The 23,328-nt window shown below is 36.9% G+C and overlaps 2 protein-coding genes across 7 annotated transcripts; both read right to left on the reverse strand.

Annotated features, from left to right (window-relative positions):
• Nucleotides 1-684: 684 nt before the first annotated feature.
• LOC139152743 (uncharacterized) lies at nt 685-10,494 on the reverse strand. 5 transcript variants are annotated; one of them, XM_070726058.1, is made up of 6 exons: nt 10,382-10,493; nt 9,487-9,553; nt 8,740-8,829; nt 7,187-7,335; nt 5,209-5,317; nt 685-1,621 (listed from the first exon to the last, which is right to left on the reverse strand). In XM_070726058.1, the coding sequence occupies exons 3-6, from the start codon at nt 8,768-8,770 to the stop codon at nt 1,494-1,496; spliced, it is 417 nt and encodes a 138-aa protein (XP_070582159.1). In that variant the 5' UTR covers nt 8,771-8,829; nt 9,487-9,553; nt 10,382-10,493; the 3' UTR covers nt 685-1,493. The 5 variants fall into 5 exon arrangements, with proteins under 5 accessions (XP_070582159.1, XP_070582161.1, XP_070582160.1 ...); XM_070726060.1 differs by having other exon boundaries at nt 8,740-8,826; nt 10,382-10,490; XM_070726059.1 differs by lacking the exon at nt 9,487-9,553 and having other exon boundaries at nt 10,382-10,494.
• A 953-nt stretch (nt 10,495-11,447) lies between these two features.
• On the reverse strand, nt 11,448-22,884 carry LOC139152742 (uncharacterized). Of its 2 annotated transcripts, none has more exons than XM_070726057.1 (5): nt 22,730-22,881; nt 17,302-17,363; nt 16,348-16,496; nt 15,152-15,260; nt 11,448-14,036 (listed from the first exon to the last, which is right to left on the reverse strand). In XM_070726057.1, exons 2-5 carry the CDS (start codon nt 17,330-17,332, stop codon nt 13,909-13,911), a joined length of 417 nt encoding a protein of 138 aa, XP_070582158.1. In that variant the 5' UTR covers nt 17,333-17,363; nt 22,730-22,881; the 3' UTR covers nt 11,448-13,908. The 2 variants fall into 2 exon arrangements, with proteins under 2 accessions (XP_070582158.1, XP_070582157.1); XM_070726056.1 differs by having other exon boundaries at nt 11,449-14,036; nt 17,302-17,388; nt 22,730-22,884.
• Nucleotides 22,885-23,328: the final 444 nt, after the last annotated feature.

The following is a 23,328-nucleotide window of genomic DNA, read 5'->3' on the forward strand; positions in this document are numbered from 1 at the left end:
GACATCAACTGTAGCTTTATATGACCTTTGCTGTGGATATTTTTTTCTCCAGAAAAAAGTTCATTATCTTCACCTCATTAACCTTTGAGTGCCAAAGTCAATTTTTGTTGTCTTTGTAAAAATATAGCCCAGTCAATTTTTTTTCAGATTTTTGCCAAAATTTTGATAAAGAACGGTAGCCAATGAAATGTGATGTCCATTTGGTCCAAAATTATCGATAAAATACAGAAAAATTCATGAAAATTGGTAAAATGTCGTACTTCAACTTTTGCTGGGTAAAAATTACAGCACTCAAAGGGTTAAGCTACATTGAAATACAATTGTGATAGGTTCCATGGAAACACATAAGGTTGTGTACAAAATACAATATTATAGTCTAAAAATGAATTAATATCTGGACTAAAATACAGTTATCAATGATAACATTGAACAACTATAATACATATATATGTTGTGTCAATGAATTGAACAGTACACATTTTGATGTGATTCCCATAACAAGATGTGGAATATGTTATGCAGGTCATTATCCCCATGCATGACATGGTTAATTAGTCTTAAACATTCGGAAGGTTGTGTTTACTACAAATGAAGAGATTTTTTAGAATTGTACTTAGCATATCAATGGAAAGTCTAGAATTTTCCAGTAATCGCTGGATAGAATTATATATACAAGGGTCTGTAGCCTTTAGACTTTGGATTCTCACGTCATTATTGACTTCAAGACTTTCATGCTGGATTTACTTTGTGAACTCTGCACGGTTCAGACGTACATCAACTTTGTAACCAGGGAAGCACTCACTTCCTCACTCATCAGTGTCTGTCTGGACTCAACTCCCTGGAAAAACTGTAGGAGTTTTGTGCCGTCCCACCTAAGAAAAGTACAGCAAACTTTTGATAGTGTTGTATTTGCTACTTAATAGTCCCCCTAGACTTAGTTGTTAGTTTTTATAAAATCATGTACTTTAAAGAATATCGCTGACTTCACTGCCTTTTTCAGTCATAACAAACACCATTACACACAAACAAAACAAGCAATAACTCAAAATAGATCAAAGTTACCAGAAATTAATGTTCACTACATCTGCTAGAATATAATTACAACTAATATGCTAATCAGAATTAGTTATAGCTTTGGAAATTGACCAATAAGTCTTGTTTATTTCAAATAAGAAATGTTACATAAACTGACAAATGACAATGTAATTCTTATTTAAAGTGAGAAAGGAATGGTGTAATGTAATGTAAGTTAGCAAAGAATTCAATTAGAAAAAAGGAATTTACCATATCCTGGTAAATTAACTGAAAAAAAATATTTTTATGTTCGATGATGATTTATGAGTTGCAATGCTTACGCTACCAAGCTTTTTACAATACCATATTGTAAACGCAAAAATATACAATGTACTTTGAACATGTTTTTTCATTTATCATGTGTGTAAAATTGCAAAGAGGAACCTCTTTTGACAACTCCTTACAGCAGCTCAAATTTCCTACACTAGTGTGAAAATTGCTGAGCCAGCAATTAGGAAGAGAGTTAACATGCTGGAGATAAGACCAGTGCTTCCATTACCAATATTGCAGAGATCACCGTCACAGCACGTCACACACAACTCATTGCCTATAGACAGAAAGGACAAAGAATAGGTGACGATGTAACTCAATACTAAGGAAAGACAGGCAATTGTATTAAAGGTATACAGTCACCTGTAATCTAAATATGGCCATGTATGCTCAAAGGGCGTTCCTTGGTATTCAAAATGTCCATATGAGGGCACTGTTTTTAAAAAGCGGCCACCTACTTAAAGTCTGTGACTAGTTAGATTTTCTCTTTCAATGGTAAGTGACTGTGGCAAAATTGGAACAGGTATAGGTTTAAGGCATCTACAAATATTGTTCACTCCCTTGAGAATGAAACATGCAGCAGAAAAGATGCAAAATATACATTTAAATGTGTGGAGGATATAAAAAGTAAACTATTATTGTGAACTTGTTTAGGGACCATCGACAATAAAAGCTGACAAACTACAAGCGTATACTGAATTCCTTCATTTTACTTGAGATCTAACTGTCCCCCTGAAAATGAAAGTTCTCATGCCGAATTCAAAAATCAATGACATAAGCATGATGCCCTTCTATATGGACACACATGCCTCTACATAATCTACTGATGCTCAAAATGTCCATCAGAAAAATGCTGATTACCCTACTACCAATTTTGAGGATTTATTAGATACTCAGTGGATGAAATTACACTTTAATACATGAAAATGTTTACAGAATACAGTAAATACATACAAACATCAGGGTTCTCAAAAATTTTTGAAGTAGGCGGAAAATTCAGAAAAGTAGGCGGTTAGCTAATGTGTGCAACCAGGTTCCCTGGGCGGGGGGGGAGATAGTTCTAAGCAATTTCAAGCATTCTTATACAGTGAATAAAAGGCTATTCCAACATACACACAGGAGGGAGGGTTTCAGGGAGGGGGTCCCCTCCCTGAAAGCAAGAAATTTTAAAATTTGAAGACATTTTGGAGTAATTTCATGCATTATTGTACTGTATGAAAAACCATTTCAGCATGAGAGTGTTAAGGATTATTTTTAAATTTGAAGACATTTCTGAGCAATTTCATGCATTCTTTTACAGTGTATAAAAGGCTATTTCAACATACACAAAGGGGGAGGGTTTCAGGGACGGGTGCACTGCATGGGCAAGAAATTTTTAAATTTTGAAGACATTTTGGAGTAATTTTATGCATTCTTGTACAGTATTAAAGACCGTTTCAGCATACAGAATAATCATTATCATTGCCAATTACAACATGTTTTCAAGGGATAAAGTTTTAAAAAAAGTCAGAAAAATTAATTTGATGTCACTTGGGCCTGTCAACTACATTCAGTTGACAAGGATAATAGCAAAATTTCACCAGACTGTTGTGTAGAATTATGTTTAGCTCATGACTTGAACAAACATTTTGAAATACATCGTAGAATGGGGCCTAGGGTTTTCACAACCCAGGTAACGATCCGCTAGAATCCTGACCAGCCTGGCTGTACAAAGTGTTTTACTGATTTAAATAAACTTGATTGAAGATACAGTAAAATCAAAGAGTTCATTCAATTCAATGAATTGTAGGAACACAATTTTCAGTGATTTTAATTCACTGTACTAATTTCACAATAAAACGAATCCGCGAGCTGATTATTAATTTTTTGCTGATGTTGAATATAATTGAAAAAGAGAGCTAAATTTTAGTGCTCATGTTTGATAAAACCTCAAACTATAAACGACACTGAACGCCAGCCTGTACTACACTGGTAGTCAATTGTAACACAGTACACACAACGCGATATCGGTCGACCTGAAAATTGACACTGTGATCGACGTAGCGTTTCAAAAGTACGAAAAGTGAGACCAAGTAATTTTTTGTTTATTTAGATTTGACCTAAACCTCCCATAACCAACAGACAAAGTCACAAAATCAAAGTTTTCAAGCGTCGACTTTCTCTTCCGCGATGCACACAACCACAGCCCCTCCACAAAGCGCGATGTCGATCGACTTGAGTTGAATATTGACATCGTGATCGACCATGGATAGATTGACGTGGCGTTTCGAAAGTATGAACAGTGAGACTCAGTAACTTGTGGTCGCTTTAGATTTGATCAAAAACCTACCAAACCCATCAGACTAGGCCCTACCCTTACGCAGAAAACCAAAGCTCTCAAGCGTCGACTTTCTCTTCCGCGTTTGAGCGAAACAAAAGTCGGCTTCATTCGGAAATGGTCGGCTATTCGCGGGCATAACGTAATTGTATGTTAGTCCAATTTTCGGCTATACCCGATGTGAACGTCGGAATAATTCGGGCTGTGATCGGGCGAGCGAGGTTGACCTCGAGAGCGATGCCCAGTGTATAGTACAACACGTTCGCTGATCGCGGTACTACAGTGATAGCAACAAGTTCACCGCGTAAATTGCTAGACTACATATAGCCACATCGGCACTTCTGAAATATTATCTGCGGCTTGCAAGACCACCAAAAAAATCTAATTATTGTTATCAAACCAGAATTTCCGGGCCAGAGAGCGAAACAGTGCTGTAAAGTAGCCGGCCAAAATACGAAAGTAGCCGGTCAATTTGGCCGGCATCCGGCTAAAAATGAACACGCTGAAACATGCACACATACATACACATATACATACAACATGTAAACAAACATATACATACATACATGTACATATAGGTAATATATACATTCTACATAATACTACATACAGATAAACATACATATACATATTATATAGTATATAAACACACATTTACATACATACACAAGGCTTAATATAATGCCTTTCTGACTTTACCAGAATGCCTTGGACAAGTATAGTTATGAAAAGTTATTGTTTAAGAGGACAGGTGGAATTTTCAGCCCTCAATGAGAATTACAATCTTAATCCCGTACCATATAATGTGAAAATTTAAATCCATGTAACTTTAGAAATTTTTGAAACCATGATCTGAACACTGATAGATCAAAAACAAAATAACTAAGATTGATGATTATTGCGATACTGTTGATAGGAGGCAGCCATATTGGAATATTCAAGATCACACATCATAAGATCCAAGACGCTGATCTTTTGCCACTACGTGTGCTGTTGCCTTATTTTAATATTTAATTTCTTTGGACTGTTTATATTGGGTATGGCTAAATTGGTACATTTTGTAAGAATAAACAAATTTTCTGTGAGCAGGCACTTTTTTGATTGCGACAGGTACTTGATATTACAGGGGATAGCTGGTTGAAAAATTATTTCAAGCCCTGAAATACATACGAGTACATATATGCACATACACGCTTACCTATATACTGGTACGTACATACATATACATACATATACATGTGTATATACGTATGTTTAACATACATATTTAAATGCATACATGTACATGTATACATGCATTCAGAAAGACACTCATCTCTAATCTTAATATAATTAGCAAATGGGAGTTGTAAAACCAATGCAACAGACGAGTAGCAACATGAACTCATTTGAAATTTTAAAAATCAGGAAATAAATAGAAATTGTGTACCTTACCCTTGGTATACACCATTCCATACAATTTTAAGCAAATATTACACAATAGGAACAAAGGTATATGACCTTTTGACTTGTCAATTTTTAATCCTGTCTTGCTCATTAATACATACCTGCTATGGCTGGATTGCCACCTTTCTGACAACCATGGTAACAGAGATATTTGCTAATACAACCTCGGGTCACAAAAATTCTGATGTCTGATATTTTGACTGTCGTAACCTGTCAAGATAAAAAAAATCCCCCACATTCTTATTGGATCTGTTGTCATGCGAGGGGATCCTTGGCAAAGTTCTGCCAAAAGAGGTATTATGGCGCCCTCCGGTGGAGACTGAACATACTCTTGTGTATATAAAATGCTATGCAGCAAACATTGTTTTCAAACAGCAAAAAAAAATCAATAAATCTTCACAGAAAAATGAGCCTGCATTATGTCTTCGGGTTGCCACCTGAAGAGTCCCTCCACCCACTGAATGTATACACCCCCTCCCCCTCGACAAGATACGGTTGAAGAGGAGGTATGAGAAGAGTCATCCTTTGCTGTCATCAACACCACCAATCCGGACAGTCTGTGTGCAGAACTCCATAAAAACATGGTAATGCTGAAAGATTTAATTCACTCGCATTATATGAGGAATCCTGATCATATGAATTGAAGTCAAGACACAAGGTCTCTAGGTGAAAACAGATGCCAGATCAGACTTAATTGCACAGAACTTCAACTAAGTTGATTTTCCTTTTCGATAGCTGCATCTGAATCATCAAATGCAGCGACAGTTGTCGTCTCTGACACTCTGGCAGAACAATGCAGAAACCAGTCAGCCTGCACTTATAACTGCATATAATCAATTTGCACTCAGAGTTACATTTGTTCAGTGTTAGGGCATGGCATGGAAAAGGCACATGAGCTATAACTTTTGGTATTATTTTCATGATTTTATATTTAGATGAAAATAAATTCATAGCAATGTTCTTACTCAGAGATGTTTACTCAAGGATAATTATTCACTGATTGAGACTGCATGGGGAGTTTCAGTAAAGGGTGTTGCACCCATATATGGCTGCCTCCATATTGCAACTACAATGATAAACAGCATAAATGATGCATGTACACATTTGAATCTTTACAAATACAACATGGTCCAACCCACTGAAAGAACGGGAAAGAGATTCACTCCACTAATTTCTTGACAAAAATTGTGTTTTTCACATAATATGGCAAGATTTTGAAAATGGCGGTGAATAAAAATCTGTTCAATATCTTGCCTATTCTGCCACAAGCAAACATTGGAGAGGCACACTTAATGACTATATCATTCAATTTGCAGATTGCAATGAATATCTGAGGAAATCGGAGGTATCTTGAGGTTGGACTAATTTCGCAGAGTTGCAGCAGCACACTGAATTAATTATGTTAATGTACCAGTAGTCACATGATATCACTTCTCATCTCATGCTCTCTCTAGCCTCTAGGAATTTGGCAGTAGACGTAACTGTCCATCTACACAATAAATTGGTTTGTTCATCTCCATCTACACAATAAATTTGTTTGTTCAGTTCATCTTCATCTCTTGAGTCTTATACATTTGAACTCCATACAACAAACAAACTTAACAACTGCACGTCAATTCAACATATACCGTATTGTCATTTGTATTGGCTGTGTATTTTGTGTATAGCAATAATGGTTGTACACAGGCAAATGGAGTTGACTTCAGTGGAATTAGAATACATTTCAGTACACAAGACAATAGGTACAAACAACATTGTCTATGTTTTTATACATTTTATCAAATTCACCCTCAATCAAGAGATGGTGGGGCTTTCTAGCGGCAGTCAACCTAAGGATGGAGCTCATGACGGTAACATTGATTGTACCCTCCCTGTGGCTTGGGTATCATAAGCATCATCATTCATCCCTTAGGTTGGCAACAAACTGTGATCTTGCCCTTGTACTATGCATACACAATTGCATGCACGAGTGGAAACACAGCTTTACCCCCTCCCCCCTCTTATTACCGTGCCCCCCAGTGTGTATTGTTTGTGATGTATTTTCCTATAATTAAATAAGGGCCTAAGTAGTTGGTTTACCTGGCATATATCATCCATTTCACAGGTGACTTCATAAGCAGATGATAAGTAATTGTCATAGCAGTTTATATCCCCTGTATTCTCTACAGCATTGTGTTCACACGAGTAGCATTCATTTAAAGCCATCACACTGTCCAGGCATACCAGCACTTTCATAAAGAAAAACACAGAGCAGCAATGTTATTAGTGACACTGTATTCATGTTTGGATCAGCTTGGTGTCATACATCTTCATAAAGTCGCAGGTGAAAATTTCACATTCTAAAATTTATAAAAGGGAGCAGTGCATATCCACTTAACCCTTTGAGTGCCAAAGTCAATTTTTGTTGTCTTTATACAATCTAACGCCAACAATTTCTTTCAGATGTAGACAATTTTTTTCTGATTTTTCCCGAAAGTTTGGTCAAATAGTATAGCCCTTGAAAATGTATGTCCATTAAGTCCAAAATCATGGAAAAAATTACAGAAAAATTCATAAAAGTTGGTAAAATTGCCCTGGTATTTTTTTTTTTTGGGGGGGGGGGATCACAGTGCTCAAGGGGTTAATTAACATTAAGATATTCACTGAATACACTACGGGTGCAAACTATGATTGAGCCAAATATGGGCTGGGAGGGGTACATCATTGCTATAATTTTGGCAATGTCAGTTTATTTGTAGAAGTATAAAACATCTGGGGCCACAATGCTAGCTAATTGGATGTACTATAAGTAATAATCTGACAGTACGACATCACAAAATCCAATGGTACTGAAAAAGCTATAATATAATTAAAAATACAAGTAAGTTTGATATGAATCATAAGTAATAAATAACAGCATGTCAAGGAACCTATAATAATTCCAAGGTAACTGGAAGACTGACTGGTTTTGGAAACAGGAGTAGCAAGGTTTCTGATGAATGTTGAAGTAAATGTTAAAAATGCAAACTTGTGCTTTGATAACGGTTAACTTCATATTAAAAGTTGTTCTGTTTTTACAGTATAGTTTCTTGTTCTACTCCCCAAAACATCTCAAATTGCTACTGAACAAGGGATTACCCTGGCTCAAGAACGGCATGAGATAAAATCGCACATGAAAAAAAACAGTGGGAGAATTTCAAAGTCTGTGGGAACCGGACCTAACTTTCCCTGATTTTCTGCATATTGGTTAATTTGCATAACTAGCGTAATTATAGCGCTCTCTACGGCGACACAATGAGTGGTTCTGTACTGAAAACCTGCCAAACGTTACCGATGAATTTAGATTGCGTAAAAGTATCACGTACGCGCCATTTGAATTATCGGCGCGACTTTTTTGCCCAATTAATTTTTCTGAATGCGATTTTGCTGATTTTTGAGCGTAAATATCGCGTTATCACGCCCCAAAGTGATCCCTGACCACTGAAGTTTTGCCACGACTTGAGGTCTTTTTGTCAACAGTGGTACCACATATTGATCATACACAATGTAATATGTTGGCAACACTTAACATACATTCTGATTTCTACAACAAAAGTAATGAATATGATCGTAGTACAACTACTGAACATTAATAAAAGTATAATTGTACTTACATGCCATTGTGATCACAACACAGCGAAACATTTTTGAGTCTTACAGAAACTGTCCAATTGGCCTTTGAGAGAGCTACAAGAGATACACTGCTGAAATAAGGAAATATTTAAAAGAATTATTAGAGAAAATATTTTAAAGTTGACCAATTGATCGTTGAAGGTTAAAACCCAATATTTGATATGTTTCTACTGATGATTTTGTCATTGAGATAGTGTTTCAAGTTCTGCTTTCAAACTTTACCACTATCAAAATAAAATTCCACCTGTATCCGTGGAGACTGAACCGCGACTAAGTCGTTGGCTAAATGACAGGTGATATTTGTCTTTTCCGGGGGAGTATTATGACTAGAAATAACGGCAAATTCACAGGTCACTACACTACACTATGCGCTTGGGTCATCATCATAATCATATGGACGTGTTTCAGGTGTTTGCTTGCTGTGTTTCATGCGATTTCCGCACTGTCAGTAACTTTTCATGGGCAGATAATGGTTCGAGAGAGTCGAGAGAAAACACTGCCTGAGATAACACTTTGTTTTTGAACTAAAGATTTTGATGGAAGGAAAGCAAAAATGAGTGAATCGCAAGGAAAAGAGAAAATACAGTCATATCCTCCAAGAATGCAAACATGTTAGATGACGTCACGATGACGTAAACCTAAATTTGTGTTGGAAATTAATTTACTTCGACAACACATGAAACTATTTTCAACAAGACACATATACTTTTTATAAAAATTCTACTTACACAAACAACCACAAAAGACTGGGACAACTGGATGAAGAAAATGTCCAAATTCCCCTGTGAGGTGAAACTGAAAGTTGATAGTTTTGAGTTTCTTTCCCAACGAAATATCTGATTATCTGAATCAACTTCAGTCTCTCTCTATTCAATTTGATCTGTCAGCAGTTTAAGACCTGAGATTGGCCAAGACTTCATTCATAGTTCACATTAAATAGATATACTGGAAACTTGCTGCATAGCAGGGCTGTGTATTTTAATACCGGGGATGCGTAGCCAGTAACCCTGCCACGTAGACTTGCTCAAATAGTAATATAGGCGTATCAAGAAAGAGTACTGTATATTGAAAAACTACTGACTATCATATTAAAGGGACAAAGTCGGCCATTTTTCATGAATTTTGTTTGATACGAGACACAACTTACAATTAAACTTATATTGTTTGACGTGTTGAAAGATATTACAAGAATGAATGGTTGACCTTGCTGCGAAAACGAGCCCTGCCACTCCTTGACGTGTTCAGCTGGGAGTGGGGAAGCTACCCGAGTGGCAGAGGCTACGGATTCGCAGAAATGGTTGACCATGCATATAATCGACCTCGGTTTTAGACACGATACATGCACGGATATATGCACGGTCACCCATTCGTTCAGTATTTTTCAACATGTCAAACAATATAAGTAGTATCTTGCATCAAACGAAATCAATGAAAAATGGCCGACTTTTACCCTTTAAATTAGTGGTAAGCTTTTTCGTAGATCGTGGGGTGAACGCTCAGCGAATACTAACTCCTGCCAAGAAAAGCCAAGCGATTTGCAGTATACCTGCCATGCTCCATCCTCCACGTAAAGTTTAACTAAATTTGCCTATTGCGCGACGTGAAAAACAGTTGGAAACTTACCGTTTCTGGACAAGTATTCTCCAGTGAAATTTCAGTCAGCGATTTCAAATCAACATCTGACATCTGTGAGAGTCCAGTTGTTAGTATACGCGCCTTTTCATCATGATTATGATCTAAGTTGTTACTTTTTTCGCGCGCTTGAAATTCGCAACGAATATTCCATTCAGTTTGAAGGGGTTTCAGACATATTTTTTTCAGGCGGGAAGATGCATGTTTATGTTGCAGATGGCAAGAAGGTGGAGAAATGGTAAGAGGAAAGAATACGAGGAAGAGGTGTATACTCTCTCTATTTTAAATATAGCTGCATAGCATCAATCGCCGGGTTTCGAGACATCTATTCCACAGTCGTTTGTGGTGCCAATACATGGCGATGCATGTCCGCCGTGACATTGGCATAAAATGAAATACAATAACAAAGAAAGAGATGAAAAAGCCATCTCAAAATTACATGTTACAAGCTTTCATCAGCTCATTAAAGAATTTTGCAGTAATATGCAGTAAGGAATCATCGGAACAAGACATGTAAGCTTAGTTGAAGAAGGACATCTTGTAATTGTCAAAATGTTTCAGTTGAGCCTGAATATCAAAACTAAAATTAAAAAGTAGGCCTATAACCTTGTGTCGTCTCAAACATCACTTTTGCATAAAGTACAAAATCTAAGATATCTAAGATTCTAAGGGTATTGTTAAAACGACCGACTTCAACTGGGAAAATATGGTTTGACATTCTTGAAACGGTATACATCAGAAAAGGGGGCAAACGCAGCCGCAATTGCCGTGTATCGTATCGTATCGAACGACAAGCGCGCTAAGCGGACAGGCGTATTTTTTTTTAAAATGGAGTTCAAAGGTCATTCTGAGTCACGTGACATTTGGCAGAAAACTTTGCTCCAATAGTTATCCCTGTCCAAATTTTAAATATATATCCATGTCAAATGCAAACATATGTATCCCTGATAGCTTTTCAAAAGCCAATATAGCCTAAGTATTGAACGCGCTTGTATTTACTTTCATGAACACGATTGGGACTAATTTGGGATAGGGAATCTGCAAATGTAACCTCATCGATTTTTGTTTTTTACTTTCAAATTCTGCCCAGTCAGATATCCTTGTGAATACCCTGTCGTGAAGCCCATCCAAATTAAAAAATATACTATATGGTTGGATACTAGTTATAGCGTGATCTTTTATAGCTGTATTTTGTTGACTTTGAATTTCATTTTGATGGTTTGACCTCTTTCAACCGTCATGAGATAACCGATGATAAGGTACATCAGGATTTGAAAGGTCTTTACTATTGCTTTATTTTGTAAATTTTACAAATACATGTATTGGTATTTAACTTTTATAAGGGGAGTCAGTCAAAATTTCTGAGTTCGAGACGGGGGGGGGGTACTCAAAATTCATCATGGTTGGTAGGGGGGTTACTCGAAATCTCAGAGTTTCTGACGAAAGTCCTCCGACCCCCAGGCCGTAAATAATGACGGCTCCCTTACAAGTGATCAAACAGGTTACCTTTGAGTCTGTGCAGTAGTGAGTTTCTGCTGGATTCACAGACACGGCAACCTTCTTAACCTTGCACAATTCAGTAACGGCGGCTAAACGGTTTCTTTTGTGTAACATGGCCGATAGAGTACTTAAAAATTCAAAATTCAGAATTCAATACTTGAAAACGACGCTGGATAAGCGCCATCTTGGTCGGATATTTATGGTGGCTAGTTTTTCGAAACTGTTTTGGGTTCTTCATCATAGATTGCTTTCATATTTATTGTGTCACGCTTGCTGTCTCACGGATGATGAGAGGAGAGGTATCGGTCGGGGATCGTAACGCTTTCAGTAACTGAAACCATGGAGCTACCAAAGGTAGTTCCATGCTGAAACTGAAACCAAGTTGTCGGTTATATGCACCACATTTACATAAAATCCTTAAATCTGTAAATCTTTACTGCTTACAGCCACGGAGACGACTCCAATTTAGGTGAACTCTGCAACGACTGTACCAGCTCTATTCTATACTCATTGTATACTACTTAAATCGTTTCTAAATCTACATATGCTTAAAACTTGTTATTTTAATTGCATAATGTACCAGAAGAATGTAAAAGGTATCCAACACTAAACTAAAGCTTGTAAACACGGTAATAATACTGTTCTAAAAAGGCAGTGCTTGTTGAATAAGTTTGTGACTATATTAAAACAATACATCTCTTTACGTTCTCACGGATGGCTAATGGAATGTAGTGTCCAAGTTTGCACTGAATTCAATAGTGTAAATTATTTAACAATAGGAAGTTTATATAAGGGATTTCTCAACCTTGACCATTCGAGGAACGCTAAATATCACCACAGGGCATAGAAATCAGTCCCCTTGGGTGGGGAGGGAGGGCTTTTTGTGCAACGATTTACCTGATTTTATTTTATTAATTCTGAATGTGATATTTCAATTAAAAAGTTCAACCCCAAACCGTCTGACTGCTTTCTTTATTACTACAAGTGATTTTATTAATTTTGACTGTGATATTTCAATTAAAAAGTTCAACCCCAAACCGTCTGACTGCTTTCTTTATTACTACAAGTGATTTTATTAATTTTGACTTTGGTATTTCAAATAAAGATTTGGACTCTACACCGTCTGACTGCTTTATATATACCGACAAGTCCTTATCTCCTCTCCAACTTGTGTATACACCACTGTAATTGCTCCGAAAACATTGCCAACTTGCTAATCCGCTGTCCGCATTAAAATACGTGTGTGATGGCTGTGGTGTTGACTTAATCTAGTAATCCGCTGATACGGACAGGGTATATATACACCACCAAAGTTAAAATAGACTATCCCTAAACCATGTGAGAGTATAAAATAAGTATAGCTTTTAAGCAATACAGTCACACAAAACTCCAGTATGTCTGACTTTGGGATACATTTTCCAGCATATAATTTCTAGAAGCAAGTGCAGTTTCTTGTTCTATTCCCTATAGCATCCTAAGTGACACAAGAAACTGGCTTCTCAACACAGCTGGATATAAATTCTGGTCCTCACTCAAATTCATTTGTCCACAATAACAATGGCAGTTAGTCATAAACAAGCTATGATGAGAGTCTTAATGTTTGGCATGTCTTCATACTATAGGGAGTAGAATGGAAATGTTGAGTTGATACACAGAACAAAAGTACTGAAAATACAACTAACAGTTTGAGTAACTGGACCTTAATTTTATAGTATTAACTGTAACTAAGGTATGTATGTCAAGTCTCGTTTCCGAGTATTGAATTTGAATGTTGCAGTTAAAAGTTCAGATTTTCAAAATTCAGATTTTATAATTCAAAATTCAATGAACTTGATGATGACTTGAAAAATGTTGTGATGCTTTCTTTAGCCAGAAACCTATCCAATACCGTAGCTTTTTATAATACTATACTATAGTAAACGTTAAAAAATATACAAATTCAAACATATTTTTTTCATTTATCATGTCTGCAGATACTGCAAAGAGTTTTGACAACCCCTTGCAGCAACTCAAATTTCCTACACTAGTGTGAAAATTGCCAAGCCAGCAAATAGAAAGAGAGTTAACATGCTGGAGATAAGACCAGTGCTTCCATTACCAATATTGCAGAGATCACCGTCACAGCACGTAACACACAACTCATTGCCTACAGACAGAAAGGATAAAGAATAGGTGACGATATTAAGTCCAAACAGGCCTTTGAGATGGGGACATGTAGCAGAAAGATGCAAATGTATGTAAATTTGTGGATGATATCAAAACAAACTTGTCTGATCAAAATGATTATTGTTAACTTGTTTAGGATCCATCGACAATAACAGCTGCCAAACTACAGGATAATCCCTTAATTTTACTTGAGACCACTGCACTACGTCTCCCTGAAAATGAAAGTTCTCATGCCAAATTCAAAAATCAATGACGTAAGCATGATGCCGTTCTGTATCAGCACACATGCTTCTATATAAACTGCTGACGCTCAAAATGTCCATCAGAAAAATGCTCATCAACCCTAATACCAATTACATAATACACTTACATGTACACATGTATACATACATAAATACATACATCCACACATCCATCCATCCATCCATTTGCACCGTATCATTTCTTGTGTGATTTGTACTGTGTCTCTTTTAATGTTTGATTGTATTTGTGTTTTACGTCTTTTTGTGTCTCGACCTCCATGAAAAGAGGTTTTCGTACCCTATGGAGTTATCGAATTAATAAATAAAGTTTAAATAAATAAATAAAATCCATCCATCCATCCATCCATCCATCCATCCATCCATCCATCCATACATACATACATACATGGATGCATGCATACATACATACATACATGCACACAGACACACAGACACACACACATTCATCTCTAATCCCAATATTGAGCAAATTGGAGTTATAAAAACCAATGCAATAAGTTACATAGTCATTTACATCAATATCCCATCATCATGTCTGTTTTATGTTAATTAAAGCTCACTTTGGCCCAAAGTGTTTATAGGAATACATTGTATGTGTAGTCTATCCTGGTCTGAGTTGCCCAACTGTGAAAAGCGAATAGCGAGACAAGCGCAATATGAACTCACTTGAACAAAAAAACATCAGGAAATAAATAGATATTGTGTACCTTGCCCTTGATATATACCATTCTATACGATATTTTAAAGCAAAACTTAAACATTAGGAAGAAAATTGTATGATCCTTTGACATGTCATGTTTGAAATTTTTAATCCTATTTGCCCAATACATACGTGCTGTGTCAGGATGGCCACCTTTCTGACAACCATGATAACAGTCATATTTGTTTATACAGCCTCTGCTCACATATATTCTGATGTTTGCATAGGTGACTACCGAAACCTGTCAAGATCAAGAAAATATCCACATTCTTATTGGATTTTTGTCATGAAAGGTATTGACAAAGTTCTCCTCAAAAGAGATAATAGTGTTGTGGTGACCTCTCCTGGAGACTACATTGTTTTCAAACAGCGAAAAAATCAATTAATCTCCCAGGAAAAATAAGGTCACTTCCTTATGTAGCAGTACCAGGCTTTGATACCTAAAGAGCTGCTCCACTCACAAGATGTAACAACCCCGACGCAAGGTACCATCAAAGGTAATACAGTTACCTGTAATCTAAATAATCCCATATATGTTCAAGGGGGCGTTCCTTGGTATTCAAAATGCCCATGCAGGGGCGCTGTTTTTAAAAAAGCGGCCACCCGCTTAAAATCTGTGATTGGTTAGATTTTCTCTTTCATGGTAACCACGGCAAAATTGGAACATGTGACAGTATACCATCAAGAGGCGATTGGGCTAGAACCACGTCCTTTGCCGACATCAACGCCTCATCCATCAGTCTCTATACAGAACCCCATCAGTCTCTATGCAGAACCCCATCAGTCTCTATACAGAACCCCATAACAATTTGGGGACTCTGAAGAATTCTCACTCGCATTTAAAAATCCTGATCATGAAGTCCAGACACAGAAAGAGGTCTATAGGCAAAAACAGACGCCACATCAGACCAACTGAAGAGAACCTCGGCGAAGTTGGTTAGCTTTCAACAATAAAGAAACTAAAGAGTTTGCACTAATAATAACTACATGAAATCAATTTTTGCATTCAGCGATATATTTATTCAGTGTTATATAGACATTTTATGCTTAAGTTTTCTGTTCTTATGGGAACAGTCAAATGTCTACCGGACATTATCGATACCGTCATGACCATGCATTACCTTGGCAACAAACTGTAATCATGCCCTTCACACGCGTATTACGCGTAATTATTTAAATAGTTTGCGCAGTTGCATGGAAGAGTCGAAACACAGTTTTACTCCTCATAGTTATCATGCCCCTCACCCTCCCCCTGCAGTGCGTATCGTTTGTAATGTATTTTCTTTTAATCATCCACGACCCCTTCAATACAAAGTGGGGGTTTTTACCTGGCACGCTTGGTCCGCGCTACAGGTAGCCTCATAAGTAGATGTTTGGAAAGTGTCATAGCAGTTTATATCTCCTGTACTCTCCACCGCATTGTGTTCACACGTGTAGCATTTATTTGCAGCCATCGCACTGTCCAGGCATACCAGCACTGTTCATAAAGATAATAGAAATAAAGAGAAGCAATGTTGATAATGGCCCTGTATTCTCGACTGGATCAGCTTTGTGTCATAAATCATATCAAACAAATTCGCAGGTGAAAATTTCAAACTTCCTAAAAGGGAGCAATGTATATATTCACTTTATTAACATTAACGCATTCGCCGAGTACATTATGAAGTTTTTATTGAGCCAATTGTGGGCATTGAGGGGGTACGTTATGGCTAGTATTTTAGAGATTTGACATGTTAGTGAATATGCAGATGTAGAACTTAACATGTAGGGCCACACTGCTGGAAAATTGGATACATTATCAGTAATAATCTGACGTTATGAAGTCACGAAATTCACCGGCAATGACAAAGCTACAATATAACTTAAAATTGCAATTTGATATCAATCAAAAGTAATAAATACGAACACATCAAGGAACTTATAATAATTCCAAGGTAACTGGAATATTTGTATTGGAAACAGGAGTAGCAAAGTTTCTGATTCATGTTGAAGCAAATGTTAAAAATGCAGTGCTTCGATAAAGGTGAACTTCATCAGCTGTACTGTTGTTAAAGTATCGTATCTTGTTCCACTCTAAAATCATCACAAAATAGTTATAGTCAACTGTTAGAATAGCCACTAACTTTTGCCTGGACATGAAGTCATTAAGTGGCACCGCGTATTGATCGTATACAATGTGATATGTTAGCAACACTTAACATATATTTTGATTTCTACAACAAAAGTAATGAATATGATTGCAGTACAACTACTGAACCTAATAAAAGTATAAATGTACTTACAGGCCATTGTGATCACAACACAGCGAAACATTTTTGAATCTTACAGAAACTGTCCAATTTGCCTTTGAGAGAGATACAAGAGATACACTGATGAAAAGAAGGAAATATTTCAAAGAATTATCAGAGAAAATATTTTATAGTTGGCTAATCAATCGTTGAAGGTTAAAACCAATATTGCTATGTTTCGGTTGTTTCCTTTACAATAGAATATAAAGTATTTTGTTTGTATGAAATTTGCTTTCCTTTACTCATATGAGAAATTTCTTGTTATGAAATGATAATTTTATAGAGTTAAACATTTTTGAACTCAAACTCAAACCATATGGTGACTTTTGAGAACAAATGGATTTTGTGTTTGACGGGATATGATATGATTGTAAAAAATAATTTCAAGTTAATAGGATTCAGCTCTTTAAATCTAAATTTAATCTACTATCTAGTTGTTGTTATTGTCAGTGTAATGGAAGGCAGTACGCGTCTCGGAGCTCGAGACAGATAGTCGTTGTCTCAAAATTCTACAACTCTCTTCTGATCTACTACTTGTGGGGGCTCATTTTAAAGCTCTTGGACAAAGAAAAACTTTCACCGTCTTAGTTTTTCGAAAATCCACATTTAATTTTTTCCCTATAGAGTTAGTAACATTGGTATGTCGGCCATTTTGAATTTCAAATATCGCAAACTACTGGGTAATTTGTTTCGCTAGTTCCAAACTTTGCACGGTGACCCCCGACTTGTATTGATGATTTGGTAAGAGAATGGTTGAAAGTTTCATTCAAGAAAGTTTGAGCAAAAGTTTAAGTCTTTCACTTTCGAGGCGCATACCACCGTAAGTACTATAGTCTTGTCGAAATTAAATCACTATGTCCAAGCTGCTACAGGGAAGTGTACACATGTCTCAATGCAGTCGGTCTGCTCAAAGCCACGATGATGTTGAGTAAATTTGTACTGGAAATTATTTCATGTCGACAACAGAAGAAACGTGAATATTTATTTTCAACAAGACACGTTTACTTTTTATAAAAGATTACATTTACACAAACAACTATGGACCGGAGACAGCAGCATGAAGAAAAGGTTCCCACCGCGGCGTCACCTTCCCAGTAAAGCGATGTCGGAATCAACGTCAGCTCTCTGTTCAATTTGGGCTGTTCACAGTTTACGTCACTGTTCTCTCATTAATATGCAAAAATAAATATTTGTCCGCATTTTTAGATTACGCTTTTGAAAATTACGCATGCAAAAACGACGAAAACACATCTTAGTGGGCGACTGCTAGTGTAACAATGAATACTAAAAGGCATATTCACGACTCAGAGTACAAGCTGCAAAAACAGCCATGTATGCAACATTGATAATTTGTCCGCATTTCAAGCTGCGTGTCCGATGTCGCGCGCCTACAGCTATATTTAGTAACAAACCTGTAAGTAACCGTGAACAGCGCTATTTGATCTGTAAGAATTGAGATTTGGTTCACAGTATGTGTTTCCCACAATTCCCCTTGATTTTTGCACTCAGAAATGGTTTGCTGAAGGCTACTAAATTTTATCGAATTCCGAACAATATGAAACTTAAGAATTTCAAGACTGTTTGTTAAAACATGTTCCAAAATTATCGATTATGTTTAAAATTGAAGAACAAATTGAATAATAAGTCGATGCTTGTTGGTGCTAAAAATTGTACATTTTTCAAGGTAAAGTTATCAGCAACTGAGATGGTCTCATCATACCACATGTCAGACATGCAAATTTCCTTTGTTATGAACACTCAAACAAAAATCAATACCCTTTCTTTTGCCAACACACATGTAACCTATTCCCTTAGTTTCCTTGAAAATATCTTATGGCCGCCAAAAATATATGTTGACAAAATTACAAAATTGCTATCTCCTCTTCGGAAAAGGAGTTGATCTTCTCATTATTCAATGTAGAAAGTAAGAAAATTATCATTATCAAACAAATGTTGTCAGAATTTCGAAATATGGACCGAGCTTTTTTGTGTATAGAAGAAATTTACTTCAGTTCAACTAGTGATCTCCGTGTGTACTGATCATGGACAATTGTGGGTAGTCTCGCTTACTGTGTGGCCCATCAAGCCTAGACTTCACGGTTCACATAGAATAGATATGTTGTCGTTGTTGTTGTTGTTGTTGTTGTTGTTGTTGTTTCAAGCGTAATGTACATGTCTTAAGAAATACCACAAGGACACTATCATTATTTGATCCAATTCAACCCTATACAAAGTTACCGCTGATGACTCATAGTCTCCATTTGATACACTTACTAAGGTATGGCGAAATATACCCACTTTTAATTTGCTTTTACAAAATTTCTTTCGGGGCATTTAGTTAGCCGTGTGATCATCATGACGTGAAGGGCATAGATAACTAAAACCAATTACTGCAGGGCTCGAAATTAGCGGTAGTCCCGCGTCCACAGACTACCAACTTTTGCCTGGGGCTACCAAAATCCATGAAATGGTAGCCCACATGGACTACTAAAGACCGGGACAATGAAATTCAGTCAGTACTTGGCGTGCCATGTCCGATCTTTCACTTTTGGACGAGCTAAATGCTGGACACATTAAGACCGGGCTGTGACTTTGTTCTGCAAATTACAAAGACGACCTTGCGATGGAACTTTGCATTACAAAGTTTCAATATCTCAACTGATGTAGTTGGATGACAGGCACAGAAAATGATGGTCGATAAAAATGTATCAATCACAAACTCACCCCTACTACAGAAAGCCCATGGTCTGTTTTTTTAGCCCTGCTGAGAAGGTGGTGGTCATTGCCATCAAAATTAGCATGTAACTCAGAATGGAACGGATTGTAAACAATGATTGGCCACCAAACATTTTAGTGTCACTGTCGTCAATTATACCAGTTTTCTTTGGGTAATAAAGGTGTGCAAGTATTCACATCAAATGACCAACAAATCACTTCTTGGGCAGAATCTTGTAAAGTAGCTTTTTCTGCTCTTGTTAATGAAAAAATCAAAAAAATAAAATAAAATAAAATAAAATAAAATAAAATATGCATGGGCTACCAGCCATGGTCACTGGGCTACCAACTTCAGAAACGGTAGCCCAACTGGACTACCAGGAAAAAAATTAATTTTGATTTTAGTTTAACTAAAATCAATTACTTGATTAGAATTATTAGAATTAGACTAATTATAAATTGATTTAGCTTATTAATGTGCATGTTGTTTGTTCGACTCAAAACGTGAAAATGTTGCTGAATCTTGTTATGTCACGAATTAATAGGTTTAGAAGGCAAATTAAGGGTAATATAGTGACCGTTCACACGCTATGTGGGATACGACAACAGCTAGTATAATTTGAGCGTAAGCGTAACATGGTAGCTGGGACTCAAGTTTCATTGTTAAACGTTGCAATCTAACATCATGTGAACTCTAAATTGCGCCGATCAGTAGGCTAATCATAGTGCATAAGTTATTTGCCCACCTGCGACCTTTAAACTTGAAGCCGTATTTAAAAATATCACCACTTGGTCGACGTCATCCCGTAAACGAAAGTGATGACGTAACGCGCGTACGGGTGACTTCCGAGTAAAGTGGTGCCAGGCGCTGATTCAAACATCATTCCATTCCCTCACGTAAAATCGATACTAGTTGAAAAGGAAAGATTCAGTGAGACGTTTGCGGGGGGGGGGGGGGGGGTCCCAATAAAAAACTCAGAAAGTTAAGGCCTTATTTTATTAGCATTTGTATTACATCCACCAAGATAATGCTGGAAAAGCAATATCACGATCATAAAAAATCACTCACGGGCGTTCAGTCATTTCAAAGTCTGCATTCTGTGATTTTCTGCAATCTATATCTTTTAATTGACAAAAATTGTTAGTACGAATATTTAGAGAGGGAATCTAGCTTCGCTAAAATCGTAATCTGAAGCGAATGGTTTGGTTAGCTCGCCTATACCTCGTTTAGCGCGCTTCCGTAACGTCGCGTTATACGCTAATCATTCATATCTACATGTTTCAACTGCAAAACGGATGATGGATGTTAAAATAGTTCGGAAACATGTGTTTTAAAGCAGCTAAACGAAATAAAACGACTGAGCTGCGTTTCATTCGCCAGTTTTTGTCAATGGCCATAACGTCCATTTGTTTTCAGATCTGGGCCGGTTGCGTGCGAAATCAAACAGGAGCGGTTAAAAGCACCTGGACTGCTATTTTGCTCGATGGGCTGATCCCAAGAAAACAGCGTTATAATTCTTAGACTCTGCAATAGGAAGACTCTTTAATCAATCTTCAGTGGTCGATACCGCATTGGAAAAGTATGAATCTGAACTGAATCTTTATTTTTGACAGAACGAAAACCACAATTTTTTGGTCGGAGCGTCACTTTATAAATTTATTCCAAGATGATGGTGTCATGACAGCAGAGTGACGTCATAAAAATCTGAAGTTCTCTTTTATCTTCTAATTTATACACTTTTCGTAACTTGCATTCAATAACAAACTATCTTTGTTCAACAATGGAAATGTTAACTTTGGTCATAGACTCTCCAAGGCTTTGGTCATCTAACGGAACTTTCCGCCAGCCTTTACGACATCTTTGCATCTGATTTGAACACTATTATTATTATTATCCCTTCATACAGGGACTGTGGCATGAATAATGTCTAACTTTCGGTCAGAATTGATATTCTCCAGTGACAGCGAGATTATTTCTCCTCGATTCAGTTTGTTTGAAAATCCGGCAAATATCTTTTTCGAAAAATTTAAACTACAAGGTATTTGTTTCCTTTCAGCATGTCTTTGCCAGGCAATAGCTATCTATCTGCCTTGTAAAGAAATCCGTATCAAAACGAAACATAAGAGCTTATTTCTGAGTGTGATACCACGGTAAATATTCTTGAAATAAAACAACACAAAAGGTTCTAGCTTTTCTCTCTTTCTATGTCTACGGCCTCTTCATGAATTGAAATGCTCTTATTAAATCACTGCCGGGGCTATTGTCAAATAGAAACAGTAGAATAGAAACGCTGGTCTAAGAAAGGAGGCTTAGAAGCGACGACAGCTGTACAGTGTGTCACACAATGCAGGAGGTTGTGTCAGTCAACGATTCCGTGGCCCTTCGTGTACAAACGGAGGAGCATCGCCAAGGTCGGTATGATTTGATCCATGGTTTGATCTACCGGGTAAGTTATTTTAAGGGAGATTCTCTGCCGAAGAAACACCTTTTTCTAGAAAATATGGTTTAGGACGGGAACAGGTGAATGAAAGATAGGGCGAAAGTGGTGTGGTGTGTAGCGCAGTAGTAATCGGCTTATAAACTTGAAGGTAAGTTGGGGCACAATGGAGCTAGAAACAGACCTTAGTTCCATGCTATCTCCGTCCTAACATCACATCTGTCATACATGATAGGGACAATAAACATGACTTCAAAAGTCAAACTTACCCAATTATGTTGCGTAATACAAAAGGTCCTAAAGTGATACACGACTGTGTAAAATGCTTGTCGCTTTGGACTGGGCTTCTCAATCGGCAGAATTCTCCGCTATGTGGTATGCGCTCCCGGGTATGCGCTGGCCTCTTGCCTGACTGTGTCCGTATTGTGATCTACAGTCTATTACGTAACACACAGCTGCTCTGTTCTTTGTATTGTCCATTCAGTGTCTTGCAGTATCCTCCTTATTCGCAAAGCGTTATGTCGTTGTCAAGGAAATACCCAACATCAATAATAAACTACTTTTTAAATATTTTTTTTCAAAAGAAAGTTCCCAAAGTTCCTCAATTCACTTTCACTTTATTAGAATATTAAGGTTGACTTTATTGTTTTTTATTTGGATTTATGTTTCAGTATCGTTTCTTGATTTGTTCATGACAATTTTTTCCCTTTCTTACCCATCCGTTCTATCATAGTATGCAGCTCATGGACATTCAGTTTATAAACGCAGGTAATTTGTTTCTTTAGTACCACAATTCGAACGGTGAGTCCTGGTTCATCTTGATTTTGAAAGAGAATGGTTTGAAGATTCATTGACGACAGTTTGAGCA

Source organism: Ptychodera flava, chromosome 16 (genome assembly GCF_041260155.1).
Source record: "Ptychodera flava strain L36383 chromosome 16, AS_Pfla_20210202, whole genome shotgun sequence".
Taxonomy (NCBI): domain Eukaryota; kingdom Metazoa; phylum Hemichordata; class Enteropneusta; family Ptychoderidae; genus Ptychodera; species Ptychodera flava.